Consider the following 16,150-nt stretch of genomic DNA (forward strand, 5'->3'; position numbering starts at 1 on the left):
AAGGTCTGTAATTCGACACATTCAAGGAAGTTGTGGTTTGAAGTCTACCACAGATGAACCTACATGCATTTATGAGGATAATGCAGCTTGTATTGAACAAATGAAGTTAGGTTTCATCAAGGGCGACAACACCAAGCATATATCGCCTAAGTTCTTTTATAATCAGCAACAACAATCACTTCTAAAGATTGAAGTGAATCAAATCCGATCAGAGGATAATGTAGCGGATTTATTCACTAAGTCGTTACCTAAATCCACCTTCGAGAAACATGTTAAGAGTATCGGATTAAGAAGGTTATCCGAACTCCCATGATTGTAGCAATCAGGGGGAGATTTCGACATCAGGGGGAGTTACTCAGTCTCGAAGGATCAAGGACGTGTTGCACTCTTTTCTCCTCCTCGAGTTCATTTTTATCCCACAGGGTTTTTCACTTGAGCAAGGTTTTTAACGAGGCAACGGATGAAGCGTCACCACCAAGTTTGAGCGGCACAAGGGGGAGTGTTGAAGGATATTGACACTTAGTGTGCCTAGTCAAACTAGGATAAGTTCTATAGTTGTAATAGGAGAGGTTTCCTACTCCAAGTTAGATAAGGAATCCTTGTACTCTTAGATTATGCACTTTGTAATCCCTATATATAGGGCTCCTATTCTCTATAATGAAATACACTTCTCTCATCAATCTCTCTCAATACCAATATACTTAAACAGTAAACTCTATTTTGCTCAATTTTCCACCATTTTCTCTCGACTTCCGCAATTCCGCTTATTTCCTACACAATAAATAAAAATGGATTAATTACATATTAATTGACATGAGGATTTGCTTATTTATAGTGTTTTAGATATAATTACACGCATATAAATGCGTATAATCAGGGGGATTCAACAGAACATGCAATTCCTATACCAAGTATCAGAGTCAAGCATTCTTCAATTTTCTGTGCTCTCACACTCAATCGACTGTGCCTGTGAGCTTCAGCTACATTGGTGGTGCCTTCTTGAAGAAGTAGTGATTCTGAAATCTCTGAAACTAGTTCAGGGAGAGCTGTCTTTACATAATTATGAAGATTCAAGCTATTACTGAACATGTGATCAGTGGGTCGCTTCCCCGTAAACATTTCTAACAAGAGAATGCCACAGCTGTAGATATCCCCGTATGTAGATACCTCACTTCCCATACCATACTCTACAGTTTAAACAATACCACAAATATTTGTCACTACATCTGTGCCTAAATCAAATCGCTCATTGTTTTGAAATATGTTACAGTAAAACAGGGGAAGACAAAATTCTGAAGCATATGAGGAAAATTACCTGGTGCAACATAGCCAACCGATCCTCTAATTCCAATGGAGCTTGATTGATTTCTAGAAACACTCGTGGTTGGTTCTGAGAGAAACCTTGACAGCCCAAAGTCGGAAACATGTCCAGTCAAGTCACCATCCAAAAGAACATTACTTGGCTTGAGATCACAATGAACGATCGGTGTTTCACAATGGTTGTGCAGATAATCCAATGCGCTAGCAACATCAATGGCAATGTTGAGCCTCTGAATAAGACTTAAAATTTTAGGTGCTTCTATTACCTCTCTAGTTCCAATAGATGGATGCAACCACTCTTCCAAGCTCCCGTTGTCCATGAACTCGTAAACAAGAGCCTTGAAATCATTGCCGCCGAAATCAATACTTGAACATGCAGTTAAGATCTTGATTAGATTTCGATGTCTGATATTTCTCAACGCCTCACATTCAGCCATGAAACTCTTAGCTGCTCCCCGGTGTAACATGTTAAGCACCTTCACAGCAACAACAACTCTATCATCAGCAAGGATTCCTTTGTACACAGACCCAAAAGCACCCACACTTATCAAATTAGCTGAAGAAAAACCATCGGTAGCTTTGATGAGTGAAGCATATGAAACTTGCAAAACAGAGTTCCCCAAAGTGCTTAGATTAGTTTCTTTCCATTTCTTACCAAGAAGAAAAAGAGACAGCACCACAACCAGTCCCAAAAGAGTGAACCCGGAGACTAAAGAGACCATTAGTTTCATTCTACGAGACAACCCTTCTCCTTTAGACTCATTAAGCTTGCACAGAGGAAGTCGAAGACTAGCCACACCTCCGCAGAGTTTAGCGTTTCCAGCAACCAAAGTAGCACTTTCATTCTGAAAGACACCCCCAGTTGGTACTGCTCCCCAAAAGTGATTAAAGGATAGGTTCAGATTCTCCAAGTTTCCAAAGCGCTCGAAAAACTGTGGAATTGTTGCGAGAAATGTCTAAATCTCGAAGCCCTCTCAATTCCTGCATAGATGAAGGGATGGGCCCGTTGAAGAAGTTGCCTTGCAAGTGTAGGAATTCTAAGCTCTCGCAACTGCCAAGGCTACTGGGAAGTTCTCCTGATAACAAGTTGTTTGAAACGTCCAGTTGACCTAGATTCTTCAATTTTCCAATCTCAATCGGAAGGGAACCAGTGAATTGGTTTCTGTTAAATGCCAAAATTGTTGATAAAGATGAGAGGCCAAAAACTTGGGGCGGTATCGTGCCATTCAGATTGTTTCCAGAAAGTTCCAATTCGTTTAACCAGTGGCATTTCCCTAGGCTGGAAGGGATGCTACCCTCTAGATTATTTTCTTGCAATTGGAGAAGTGTTAACAATGTTAAATTTCCAAGAGAAGATGGAATGCTCCCTGATAATTGGTTGTTGTGAAGATACAATCGCCCAAGCCTTGAAAGCTGCCCAATGTCTGTGGGGATGCTACCTGCAGTGAAGGAGTTTCCTCCCATACTGAGTGACTGCAGGTTGACAAGATTCCCCAATCCAGTTGGGATGCTTCCATGTAGGTGGTTTTCTCCAATTGCAAGGCTTTGGAGTTTGATTGAGAGATTGTATATTGATGTGGGCAACGTGCCTCCAAAATTGTTGTCCTGCAACTCCAATATAGTTAGCTGTGTGGCATTGATCAATTCTGAGACAAAACTCAAGTCACCATCTTTACTACTTCCAAGATTATTACGATAGACATTGAAATTCACAATGTTATGAAGATTTCGTAAATTTGGCACCTGTCCAGAGAGTTTGTTTAACGAACATTCAAACCACACAAGATTTTTTGCCTTGGATATTGAGGAAGGGATGGCCCCAGTAAATTGATTGTCGAAAACGGAAAATATTTGAAGGTTGGGAAAAGCATCGCTCAAGTTTGATGGAAGACTTCCTTGAATTTTGTTTCCTTGTACATTGAAAGTAACTATATGCCAGAGAGGTTGTAAATGCAGGAAGGGATGATACCAGATAACCTATTTGACCCGAAATAGATACCTGTTAATCTTTTCAACTGGCATAGAGAACTAGGAATGCTTCCTTCTAAGTTATTAACAACTGCAGAAAATAACTCGAGAGAAGAAAGGTTCCCAAAAGAAGGAGGGATCTCTCCTGTTAAATTGTTGACATCCATAGTTAAATTTTGAAGCTTTGACAAGGAACTCAGTTTGGGAGGAATTTTACCCACTAAATTGTTTCTACTTAGCCAGAGAGATATGAGTTCGAAGCAAGTGGATATGTTGGGAGGGATAGTGCCAGTAAATGAGTTATTGTGTAGAAGCAATACCTGCAGTCTATGCAAATGCCCAATTTGAGGAGGGATTTGATGAGTGAAGCTATTGTTCTGGAGATGTAGCACTCTTAAGAAGCTTAGATTTCCTATGTGTGGAGATATGGATCCCACCAAAGCTAGAGACCCAAGCTCCAGCTTTGTCACCCTTTGGCGATGTCGTCGACTGCAGGTGATGCCGTGCCACAGGCAAAAGTGAAGGGTTTCATTCCATGAGCTTGTGACCCGGTTCGGATCGTGTTGTATTTGAGCTTTGATTGCTAGCAATGCCAGCCTATCTGTCTCATTCCCTTGGAGTCTCGGATGGTTCAATTGCATGGAGCTACAACAGAAAATGGACATGGAATTTAAAACTAATGAGTATATCAAAACCAATTTCATAACCAAAACTCCTCCCATTTTTAATTTCTTCTTTGGACTAAAGAGACTGAGATAAATATGGGTGGTGTTGGGTTGTGAAATAGGTAGTTTTATGTTAGGCATGACAATCTAATTTATAGGATAGGAAGATTCAGAATATGTGATCAAGAAGTACTCGAAGAAATGGAGAAACCTCATGAATATCAGCTACATTCCAGTGGAGGGTCCAATTGCAGCTGTTATGTACTGTTGATTGATTCATTACATTCTTTCCAAGAGAAGACCGACTTAACTCACTTGCTTCCAACTAGAGACGACTCTCGTTTTCCAAAGACAATTGTTGTTGGTGTGTACTGTGTAGTTACAATAGTTTGTTGAACGTAAAGGAGGGTGAACCTCATGAATATCAGCTACATTCCAGTGCAGGGTCCAATTGCAGCTGTTATGTACCACAAAGGTAGCTATTATCTCTTTCTCGTCTAGTAGTTTCGTTTGGTAATATGACTTGAAGCAGGGAACTACTGAAGTAGTTTGTGAAAAACTTCGAAATGTTGACAAGGTAAATCCCAATTATAAGGGAATACTCACTGGCCCTCAATTTGGTTTTGTGCAATGTAAAGGGTGACAACAGCAGAGAGGATAAGACGGAGGGAGGAAGAATGCCACAGAACAAAGTAAAGCCTAATGGTTGATCTTTTCAACTGGCCTGGAGAACTAGGAGTCGGGAATTCCGTCTCAATTCAGCATAACACAGAACTCAAACAGTGAAAGGGACGTACAAAATAGAGAGATGTGATATGAAAGTGGAAGTGGTATGTTTGATTAAAATCAGCTCCGGCATTACAAACTTATAATAAAGCTCACAAATTGTAATTGTTAGAACCAAAATTGCAAAGATAAATGAGATATATTCATTATTCTTTAAAAAGCGCAAGAAATAAATGTGATCTCATACAAGCTTGTGATAACCGAGCAAAATTTAGCTTATGACAACAAATTACTATAATAATTTATTTGTCCCACTAGAAGTACCAAGTACAAAAGTTACCCCCGAAAACTGTGTCCTACTTACTCCAACAAAAGAAAAAAGAATTGAATTCTAGAGAACGACAACTGAAAAAAAAATTCACATTTGGATCCAAGTAAATGATAGTAACTCTTAGAAGCCTGTTAGCATTTGGTCAAAATTGTTCCAGCCATTGGCGGACAGAGGGATAATCATTTCCACCCTGGATTTGCTTCTGTACACAACAAGAGGAACAAATGAGTAATGCATAATCTGATATGGAATGAGTAACAGCTCCAGAGCTTATTGTTTGCAGGTCCTTATTTTTCAATGAACTTAGAGAAGATACAACTAGACACACTCTGGAATAGTACTTAAGAGCAGATACAACTAGATACACACTATGGAATAGTACTTGTGGAAGAAATCTTGGTTGGGTGAACAAATTATTGAAGGCCAAAATCCAACTCCCTCTTCCAAGGGCTAGAAAGGCAACACTAATATAAATTTCATCCTCACTTGGACAAAATATCCAACTCTACTTCGTCGAAACATATGTTATCAATCCTTGAAAAGACCAATGAACAAACACGAACTCCAAATTTGTAATTCCTTCAATCCTAACCAAAACTTGAACTTGAGTATAACAAAGATCATGTAATGTTTAGAGGGTCGTATTAAGGTCGGAAATTGACCGAAGAAAACTAAAACCACCGCTGCAAACCGTGAACCCCAAGCAGCCTCAACACATCAAAATTTCAATTCTTGCAAACCCAATTAAAATTGGAAATCAAATACACAATCATGTAGAGCTCATCAAGTCGACCAACTTATATACCTGAGTTGAAACCCAACGTTTCCGGAAAACACAGTACATGGCCGGAAAACTCACATACTTCTAATAGACAAGAAAATACTACAGGTTGACGAATGGACAAGAAAATACTACAGGCTTCTTCATCTCGCCAAGACGAAGCTACCGCCACCAGTCTCGCTTGCAGTTGTGGCCGGAGTAGGAAAATCTGCCGGAGAACCTGAATATTTCGGTCTTCGTCCTGCCGCCGTCGCTGCAATTTCGGAGAAGGGAGGACCGGTCTCTGCTTCGCTGCTATAACGGCGCTAGTGCTACGTCGGGCGATGGCCGGAAAGTGAAGAAATTGTCGGATCGCCCGTCGCTGCAAAACGGGTTGGGGAGAGGTCGGTTTGGGCTGTGATCTGAGGCTTCTTGAGCTGATCCAACTTATATGCACTCAAATCCGACGGTCCAAATCAAACGGTGATTAAAATGAACGGTCCAGATGTAGCCTCCTGTAATTTCACTTTTTTAATTAAATTTCTAGATAATAGAAACTTTCAAAAAACATTAAAAATAGCTCGGGTGTCCGAAAGTTCCTACCAACTTGTAACAACCTCTAGTTTAATTCTACGGGCTCAAAAGATAAAATTTGAAAAACTAAATATTTAAATAATTTTTGAAAGCTATAAGGAGTTATAAAAATAATAGAAATTTAAATAAAAATAGCTCGAAATTATTTTTATTTTCAAAAATCGAAAATTGAAATTCCGAGATCTCACAATTCAACCTCCTTCACATTTGGATGAGAAAATTATAAAATCTGTAGAAATTTATAAATGATGGAATTTTTAACTTCATCAATCTAAAATTCTATTAATTGCAATTTCTATTGTTTGGTCGTATCTATTTAGGATTTGAAATGTGTAATAAATTAAGAAAGTTTAAAATAAATAAATAAATAAAATAGAAAAAGCCTTGTTTTGGAAATAAATATTGAATACTGCAAAGGAATTCGTAAATGACACCTATTGTTAGGGGTGTGCAAAACACCGTAACACAGTACAAACCGGCCAAACCGGTCAAAATCGACCGTTAAATATGGTTTGGTTAAGGTTTTTTGGCGTTAAAATATGAAAGCCGGTTCAATACCGAACCAAACCGTTTATGAATTGGTTTGGTTTGGTTTTTCTTTTACTTAAACCGAGAAACCTGAACCGACCGGTATGTATTAAATATAATAGGAAATAAATTTAAATTTATATACATAATATATATATATATATATATATATATATATATATATATATATATATATATTTGTGGGTAGTCTTTTATAAGTAAATTCTAAATCTCCAATTATAATTTGATTCTCAAAATGATATACTACCATATTGAATCCTAGACCCAAAGGCCTAAAACCCAAATAAGTGAATCATTTTGAAACTATTTTGGATTTTGTTATTTGAATATTAGTTTTGGATTTTGATTATTAAATTTTTATTATTGAGATTGAGTTGTAGTACTTTACTATGAATTTTTCGTAAACAAAACGTTAATGCTATATAGGTCAAAACCGTCTTACCGACCAAACCAAACTATCTTTAAATGGATTGGATTGGATCAGATTAAGCTTTTTTTTTTTTATGACCGGTTGTCTAAAATGTCTAAACCTCTTACTTTGGCATAGAGACGGTTTGGAGTCAAAACCGATCCAATCCAATCCGCGTGCAGCCCTACCTATTGTGGTGGAAATTGAAGTGGGGAATTTATTTACGAGCAGTGCTACAGACACCAAAAAATTATACCAAAAAGTAATACCAAATGACATGGCGTCTGAGTTGGCGTCTTACGTGTCGTGACATTCAATTTAATAATTTTCAGCAAATTTTATTGATTTTATCTAGTAAACTAATTAATTAGCAAAAAAGAAGAACGTGATTCACCAAACAACCAAGTCGATCTGCTACTGCCCTTCCTCAAACAAAACAACCACATATGCAAAATTAAAAGAGCAAAGAAATCCAGAGAATAGTGTAAAGAAATTACATCAAATCTGGGAGACTGTATATATAATAGTACAACTATTTCTTTATCCATCTAACAATATGAGAATTCATATTAAATTCATTTGAAACTCATTTGAAACCCTTTAGAGATGGATCCGGCCATCAATTGAAAATCTCCATTTCTCATTTACTTCATCACTACATATCTCTATTTCCAGCAGGATGAAACCCACCACCACTAGCAGTATATAATAGATCATTATTCAATTGCCAATGAACTAATGAATTAAGCCATACACAACTTTGTGTTCTATTTACTCTGTTTTGGTTGATGGTCTTTTCCTACAGTTGAAGGTTAAAGTCTCCATGATTTAAGGGGTTGGTTTAGAGTTCTTCATTCCTTTTGTTGTTGTTTATCATATACATTTTTTTTTTCTAATTAAACAACAATAACTTTTAATTATTGATCTTTCAATTTTAAAGAACAAAAATAAAATATAAGAATACATGCTAAAAATAGTTTGATGATATGGCACCTGCCACATCATTTGGTATTGATATTTGGTATAATTATTTGGGATCTCAAGCATTTTTGTTTAAATAATGAATTCCTTCATTTTTTTTTACAAAGAAATTTAAAATTTCCAATCTAATAATGGCAAACGAGGGAATTGACTTTTAAGAATTATGAAATCCTCATTTTTAATTAAATTCCATCATTTTTTCCCTCATCCAAACACACTTTAGTGTGTACTTGGTGCAGTCTCACAATGTCGCTTTAGTGTTATTTCTCAAGTCATAAATCTTACAGTGGAAAGTAGTACTCACAATTTGCATTCATTAATCAACGTGCCATATGCCAAAGTACTAGTCTAATAGCATCCAAATCAATTCCAATTTCCAATATCCATTCTTCCAAAATCAATTCCTTGAACCATATATAAGAACCTTACTTCTTATAACAAACAAATGTCAACAAGGAAATATCCTTCAGTATTCTAAGTTATGATTTCACCTTTGTCAATCTCCGTCAAATTCTGCCTTCTCTGAGTCCAATACTGCTTCATAATCCAAACTTCACAAATTCCAGAGGTTGACTATTGAACTAAATGATGCATTTGTCCATTAAAACGCAATTCACCAGTAACTGTACAACGACACTGCTCAATAGCTGAATAAACTAATTTCACCCACTTCTGCATTTTCAATTACTTAAGCATACCAGACGATGAATCTTTCTCATAGGCTTGTCATGTGATCTAAAACTGACCATAGATTACACACAAAGCAGAAAACTCATATGCAGATATAACCAATTGAAGCCATGTGTTGTATCACCATCACTACATGTTTTGGGATCAATACTCGTTGAAAAATAGCTCAGAGGAAAAGACGCGATTGGAAATGTAGGCCATAGATCCTTTGATGATTTCTCTTGAACCAATACAGTTCCGAAAAATGCATCAAATGCCCTTTTATTTGATGTTGTACACACTGCCACACTGGTTCCCCTATAGGCCTTCATTTTTAATCATAGTCTTTTTGCAAAAAAAAAAAAAAAAAAAAAAATCAGTAGGGAGCCTGCAGGCTAACTAAAGAAAGGAACAAGGCCAAGGCCCAGTAAGTGATAGCCCAACAAGGCAAAACTAGGGGACGCTGCGTGATACGAGATTACGAGAGGCTGCATTTGTCCTTCAGTCGCGTTTCGAACCGAAGGACACGACATTACCTATCAAACCCACAACCGTCTCTCAATGCGACTGCTCGTATATTTCCAATAGTGTTTCTCCCACTCTCTCAGAAACCGTAGCCGTATGTGATGGTGGCTGGATCATAAACAGAGTTATGCATTGGGGATTTATAACACAGTTGGGTTGAAATAGGAACCATGAGAAGCCTAATGACTCAGTTGGTTAAGAACTCCAATCAAATTTCAGATTGCTGCAAGTGGGGTTGATTGATCCAAATGGAGTCATGTGTTTCAGATCTAGGATATGAGATATATACAAGATGTAGTAGCACTTTTTTTTTTTTTTGAATCTATCTGTAGTAGCACTTCTATTCATCTTTCCGAAACATGTTGGGTTGTGAAATACTAGGTAATTAAGTAGTTTCATTTCAGGCATAACAGACTAATATATAGGATAGTGTTGAAGGAAAATCGACTTAGTGTGCCTTATCAAACTAGGAGTAGCAATAGGAGAGAAGGTTCTAGATTTCCCAATCCTACACGGATTGGTATTCCTTGTAACATTAGAACTAGTACTTTGTAATCCCTATATATAGGGCTCCTATTCTCAATAATATGATTACAATTCTCTCTACAATTTCTCTCAAATCTCTTTTTCCTTAAACACGTTATCAGCACGACTCTAACCACAAAACAGAAAACCAAAACTCATTCACAAAGCAGCCCCTAGCCCGAGCTAGCCGAGCCTTCGCTGCAGCCCGCGCGCCCGTGCGTTTGCAACCTTGCACAGCAGCTCCTGCTGTCCCCTCCCTGCAGCCCCCTGCGTTCCAGCCTGCTGCCACCGAAGCATCCCTGCTGCGCAAACAAGCCAACGCACACCCACTGCATCTTTTTCCCGTTCCTGTGCACATCCGTCCTCCTGCAAGCCTCTAAACATCTAGTTCGGAAGCTCAGATCGAAAAACTTTCTTCATAAAAGTTGTTCGTCTCTGTCTCTTCCATCTAACCTCCTAATTTCAGCCTTATCGGAGTTATATTGAGATCTGTACACCAATCGAAGTACAAGCTGTTCAGAACAGAATCTGTTCCGAATTTCATCAAGTAAGTTTAAAGTTAAAGTTGCCGCTTTTGAAATTTAATTTCCTCCTTCTTTTTCTTCGGGGACTTGCAACCTCCCTTCTTCTACATCCCACCTTTCTTATAACGTGGGTTCGATTCTTGAGAAAGCGGAATCGTGGGGATTCACGCAATTAACGAACTAAGAGCGTTCGTAAGACTTCGGACTAAGAGCGTCCGTAAGCATCGATTTAACGAACTAAGAGCGTTCGTAAGCTACGGACTAAGAGCGTTCGTGAGCATAGATTTTGACCATTTAAACATCATTGTTTCGGTCTAATCCAATTATTCTTGGAAATCGATTTCTTGGTAGCATAGTTCGGAAATCTTATTTATATTAGTTTTCGTGGAAGCATTGACTCCGAAACTAATACGTTCTTGCTTTCCTTTTCAGGATGTAAGACTTGAACGAGCTCGATTTTACTCCATTGGATTCTACGGGCACGGGATATTTATTTGCCTACAATCCAAGAGCCCTGTTCTAAAGGAACCGCTCAAGACTCACAAACTGAGATAGAAAATTCCAGGGCATTTACCCTGATGAAGCGCCACATGAAGATGGCCCTCCAGTTTGAGTACATGAATGAGGATAACGCTAACAACCTTTGGGTTGCGCCTAGTGAACGTTTTAGTAACATTCACAACTTTCCGAACATAGAAGCACGATGGAATAATATCTGCTTCACTATAACTTTGAAAGAGTTATGAAATATTGTTCGGAGGCTCTCTGCATTATATTATTTATGCATGATTGTGGAAAACACAAAAGAACAAATTGATTGAGAAAACCCTAACATGACTGTAGGAGTCATGACGTTGAGGGTATAGGGTTGGACACCATGGCGCCACTTTTGGCCATGATTGCACTATTCCAACGCCATTGGTTCTAGGGACCATATGTATTGTGTCAATACACCTCAATCAAGAGAGCATCCTCTTCATGGTATTTTATGGAGCACCTGATCAATGGTAATATATCGAGCTATAAAAGACTTTAAATCTGGCGATGAAGATAGAATGCCGCAGATTTTTATTTAGAATAGTCTTTTAATTTCCAAGAATTATGTAATGGCAATTATGCCTTAATCAATAAAATGACTTATTGGATTATCTCTTTTCCTCTAGGCGTACTCAATTAAGTATGATGTCTAGGAAAGTAATTGAGATTAGTGGTACTTAAGAGAGCTTTGCTCCACCGACATCTCTCTCTACTTCCCTGGTCATATTTAATTGGAATTACCGAACGAATTGAGTGACTACAATTTGTCTAATGTTTGATTTTACTTTGGATTAGATTATGGTCACGAAACTTTGATGTAATCATTGGCTATTATTAATAAAGTATCGATTTATTTTATCTCATGTCATGGACATATTTTTCGAACTTTATTACTTCAAAGATATAAGAGCCAATGGTTTTCATGTGGAAACACATTGTGAGAATGGACAAGAGTTCCTTTGCATCACCTCTAATGACTACGGACATAAACGAGTATTAGAGAAACTTATGTGTCGATCTAGTGAGTTGTATGCAACCACTATTCGAGTAATTGAATCCAATCATGTTATATGATTTATGGGATTTTGACACATATAGGCTTTGGCATGACCGTCTGGGACACCCAGGTCGTGATATGATGATCCGTATATTAAAGACTTCACACGGACATCCATTCTTCAGAACGAAGAGAAGTAAAAACCAAAAATTGGTTCGAGGAGATGCACCTGCGCCTCACGGCGCCAAGACTGTGCAAGACCGGCCACTTAGGGCCGGCGCCGTCTACCCCCTACGGCAACAACATGGCATTGACGCCATGGATCATTGTTTGACTCCTCCTTCTACTTCTAAAGTCAATTGTGACTTCATGGCTAAACCAAAATCCTCATTGGTTGTCTATAAAGCCCATCGTTCGTTCTGCAAAGCCGGCTCTTTAGCAAAATTAGGATCGAGACCATCCTATGCAAAGGACACTAAAGAAAATATACCATTCTTGCAAAGAATCCAAGGTGATATTTGTGGACCTATTCAACCACCATGCGGACCATTTCGATATTTTATGGTGTTGGTTGATGCATCGACACGCTGGTCACATGTCATGCTATTGTCCACTAGGAACGCTGCATTTGCTAAACTCCTAGCACAGATTATTAAGTTAAGGGCTCACCACCCTGATCATCCTATTAAGTCTATAAGGTTAGACAATGCTGGGGAGTTTACATCAAAGACTTTTGATGATTATTGCATGTCCATTGGGATTGAAGTTGAACATCCAGTTCCTCATGTTCACACCCAAAATGGTCTCGCAGAAGCCGCCATTAAACGACTATAAATGGTCGCTAGGGCATTGGTAATGCGCACCAATCTCCCTATTTCTGCTTGGGGCTATGCAATATTGCATGCAGCTGTGCTTATTCGTTTGAGGCCTACTGCCACTCAACCCTTTTTTTTTGCGTCCCAGATGGTGACTGGGTATGAGCCTAATGTCTCACACTTACGCATATTTGGGTGTGCAGTATATGTGCCTATTGCGCCGCCACAGCGCACCAAAATGGGTCCTAAACGACGATTAGGCGTCTACGTTGGATATGATTCTCCAACGATTATCCGCTATATAGAACCCTTGACAGGCGATCTCTTTACCGCTAGATTTGCGGATTGTCACTTCGATGAGACAGTCTTCCCATCGTTAGGGGGAGATAAGAACATCAATGTTCAACAGGAACGACAGGAATTGTCGTGGTCTGTCCCCACTCTGTCTCATCTTGATCCCCGAACCGAACAGTCCGAAATTGAAGTGCGGAGAATTCTCGATCTTCAGAACGTAGCAGAATCGATGCCTGATGCGTTTTCTGATATCGCTAAAGTGACGAGATCACACATACCTGCTGCAAACGTGCCTGCAAGGATTGATGTCCCTAAAATCAGAGGACATGAAGCCATCTCAAGGACATTTGAGCATGGCGCCAACGTCCCTAGTGATGGTGACGTTGTGGCTAGGCCCACGGCTCCTGCCAGGAAGCGCGGGAGGCCCATAGGTTCGATGGATTCTCGCCCAAGAAAGAAAGCGAGTTTGGCACAAAATAATCCATTAATCATCGATGTGAATAATCCATCTCATGAGAATATTCCGGATTATGGTTATGTCCAAGAGACATCATTGGGGGACGCTCCAATGTCAGAACCAACTCCAGAGAATAGAGAGATCTCCATAAATTACACTAGTGTACATGAGATGATGGATAGAAATTCTATGGCAATTGATGATGCATTTGCATATCATGTTGCAAAAGGAATCATAGAATATGATGATATCGAACCTCACTCTGTTGAAGAATGTCAACGAAGAGCGGATTGGCCTAAATGGAAAGATGCGATCCAGGTTGAATTGGATTCACTAACAAAGAGACAGGTATTTGGGCCTGTAACGCAGACACCCCCAAGTGTAAAGCCTGTTGGCCATAAATGGGTCTTTGTTAGAAAGCGTAATGAGAAAAATGAGGTGGTAAGATATAAAGCCCGCCTTGTGGCGCAAGGTTTCTCACAACGCCCTGGAATCGACTACGAGGAGACATATTCTCCCGTAATGGACGTTATAACGTTCCGCTACCTTGTCAGTTTGGTAGTTTCCGAAAAACTTGACATGCAGCTTATGGATGTGGTTACAGCATATCTCTATGGGGATCTAGATTCAGAGATATATATGAAGGTCCCAGATGGACTTCAATTACCCAAATCAAGTGGCTCTAAACCACGGAGCGCGTTTTCAATAAGATTAAAACGCTCACTATATGGATTAAAACAATCCGGACGGATGTGGTATAACCGTCTAAATGACTACTTGATTGGGAAGGGATATATTAACAATGAAATATGCCCATGCGTGTTCATTAAAAGAACAAGTTCCGGATTTGCAATCGTAGCAGTTTATGTCGATGACATGAACCTAATTGGAACTCTAGATGAGTTGAAGGAAACTGCTAAATACTTGAAATCCGAATTTGAGATGAAAGATCTTGGGAAAACACGGTTTTGTCTCGGTTTAGAACTCGAGCACCGTAGTGATGGGATTTTGATCCATCAGTCTGCATATACTCAGAAAATCCTAAGGCGCTTTAATGAAGATAAAGCAAAGCCTGTGAGTACTCCCATGATTGGTCGTAGTCTTGAGCCCGGAAAAGATCCGTTTCGTCCAAGGGATGAGGACGAAGAACCATTAGAGGCCGAAGTGCCCTATTTAAGTGCAATAGGCGCATTATTGTACTTAGCTCAATGCACAAGACCCGATATCTCATTCGCAGTGAACTTGTTAGCTCGACATAGCTTTGCGCCAACACGCCGCCATTGGATTGGTGTAAAGACAATCTTTCGATACCTAAGAGGTACGATTGATATGGGCCTATTTTATCCCTACAGAGAGAAGAGGAATGACAGAAGAATGGGATCGGACCCCATTAGGCATGGAGCCACCGTCCACCATGACAAAGTGGCCGGCCATATTGCCGCCAACGCCGCCGCCAACACCAAGGGTGGCCGGCCTCACCCCATTCCCCTCCATCAAAACGACAATGATGTTTTGATGGGATTTGCTGATGCAGGGTACCTCTCTGACCCTCACAAAGGTCGCTCCCAAACGGGTTATGTCTTTACCATGGGAAGCACTGCGATATCTTGGAGGTCTACAAAGCAGACCCTTGTTGCTACTTCCTCAAATCATGCAGAGATTATTGCTCTACATGAAGCCGTGCGTGAATGCATATGCCTAAGGTCTATAATAAGACATATTCAAGGAAGTTGTGGTTTGAAGTCTACCACAGATAAACCTACATGCATTTATGAGGATAATGCAGCTTGTATTGAACAAATGAAGTTAGGTTTCATCAAGGGCGACAACACCAAGCATATATCGCCTAAGTTCTTTTATAATCAGCAACAACAATCACTTCTAAAGATTGAAGTGAATCAAATCCGATCAGAGGATAATGTAGCGGACTTATTCACTAAGTCGTTACCTAAATCCACCTTCGAGAAACATGTGAAGAGCATCGGATTGAGAAAGTTATCCGAACTCCCACGATTGTAGCAATCAGGGGGAGATATCGACATCAGGGGGAGTTATGATGTCTACATGTTCGATCTCGAAGAGTGAAGGACGTGTTGTGCTCTTTTTGTCCTTCGACCAGGGTTATTTTTATCCCACAGGGTTTTTGTTACCTGGCAAGGTTTTTAACGAGGCAACGGATGAAGCGTCACCACCAAGTTTGAGCGGCACAAGGGGGAGTGTTGAAGGAAAATCGACTTAGTGTGCCTTATCAAACTAGGAGTAGCAATAGGAGAGAAGGTTCTAGATTTCCCAATCCTACACGGATTGGTATTCCTTGTAACATTAGAACTAGTACTTTGTAATCCCTATATATAGGGCTCCTATTCTCAATAATATGATTACAATTCTCTCTACAATTTCTCTCAAATCTCTTTTTCCTTAAACAGATAGGGAAATGAGGAAGTGCTCAGAGGAAGGATAACTAACCACTGTAGATCGGTGAAGCTATTGCTTCCTTCCAAAAG

General features: G+C 39.4%; 1 protein-coding gene and 1 long non-coding RNA gene across 2 annotated transcripts; both read right to left on the minus strand.

The window, feature by feature from the left end:
- Positions 1-873: 873 nt before the first annotated feature.
- Positions 874-3,455, minus strand: LOC133716708 (probable LRR receptor-like serine/threonine-protein kinase At3g47570). The gene is made up of 4 exons (XM_062143381.1): positions 3,320-3,455; positions 2,419-3,230; positions 1,316-2,276; positions 874-1,187 (listed from the first exon to the last, which is right to left on the minus strand). Exons 1-4 carry the CDS (start codon positions 3,453-3,455, stop codon positions 874-876), a joined length of 2,223 nt encoding a protein of 740 aa, XP_061999365.1.
- A 1,404-nt stretch (positions 3,456-4,859) lies between these two features.
- Positions 4,860-5,880, minus strand: LOC133718669 (uncharacterized). The gene is made up of 2 exons (XR_009850486.1): positions 5,816-5,880; positions 4,860-5,212 (listed from the first exon to the last, which is right to left on the minus strand). It is a non-coding gene; the product is annotated as an uncharacterized LOC133718669 (long non-coding RNA).
- Between the last annotated feature and the right edge of the window lie 10,270 nt (positions 5,881-16,150).

This window comes from Rosa rugosa, chromosome 6, assembly GCF_958449725.1.
Source record: "Rosa rugosa chromosome 6, drRosRugo1.1, whole genome shotgun sequence".
Taxonomy (NCBI): Eukaryota; Viridiplantae; Streptophyta; class Magnoliopsida; order Rosales; family Rosaceae; genus Rosa; species Rosa rugosa.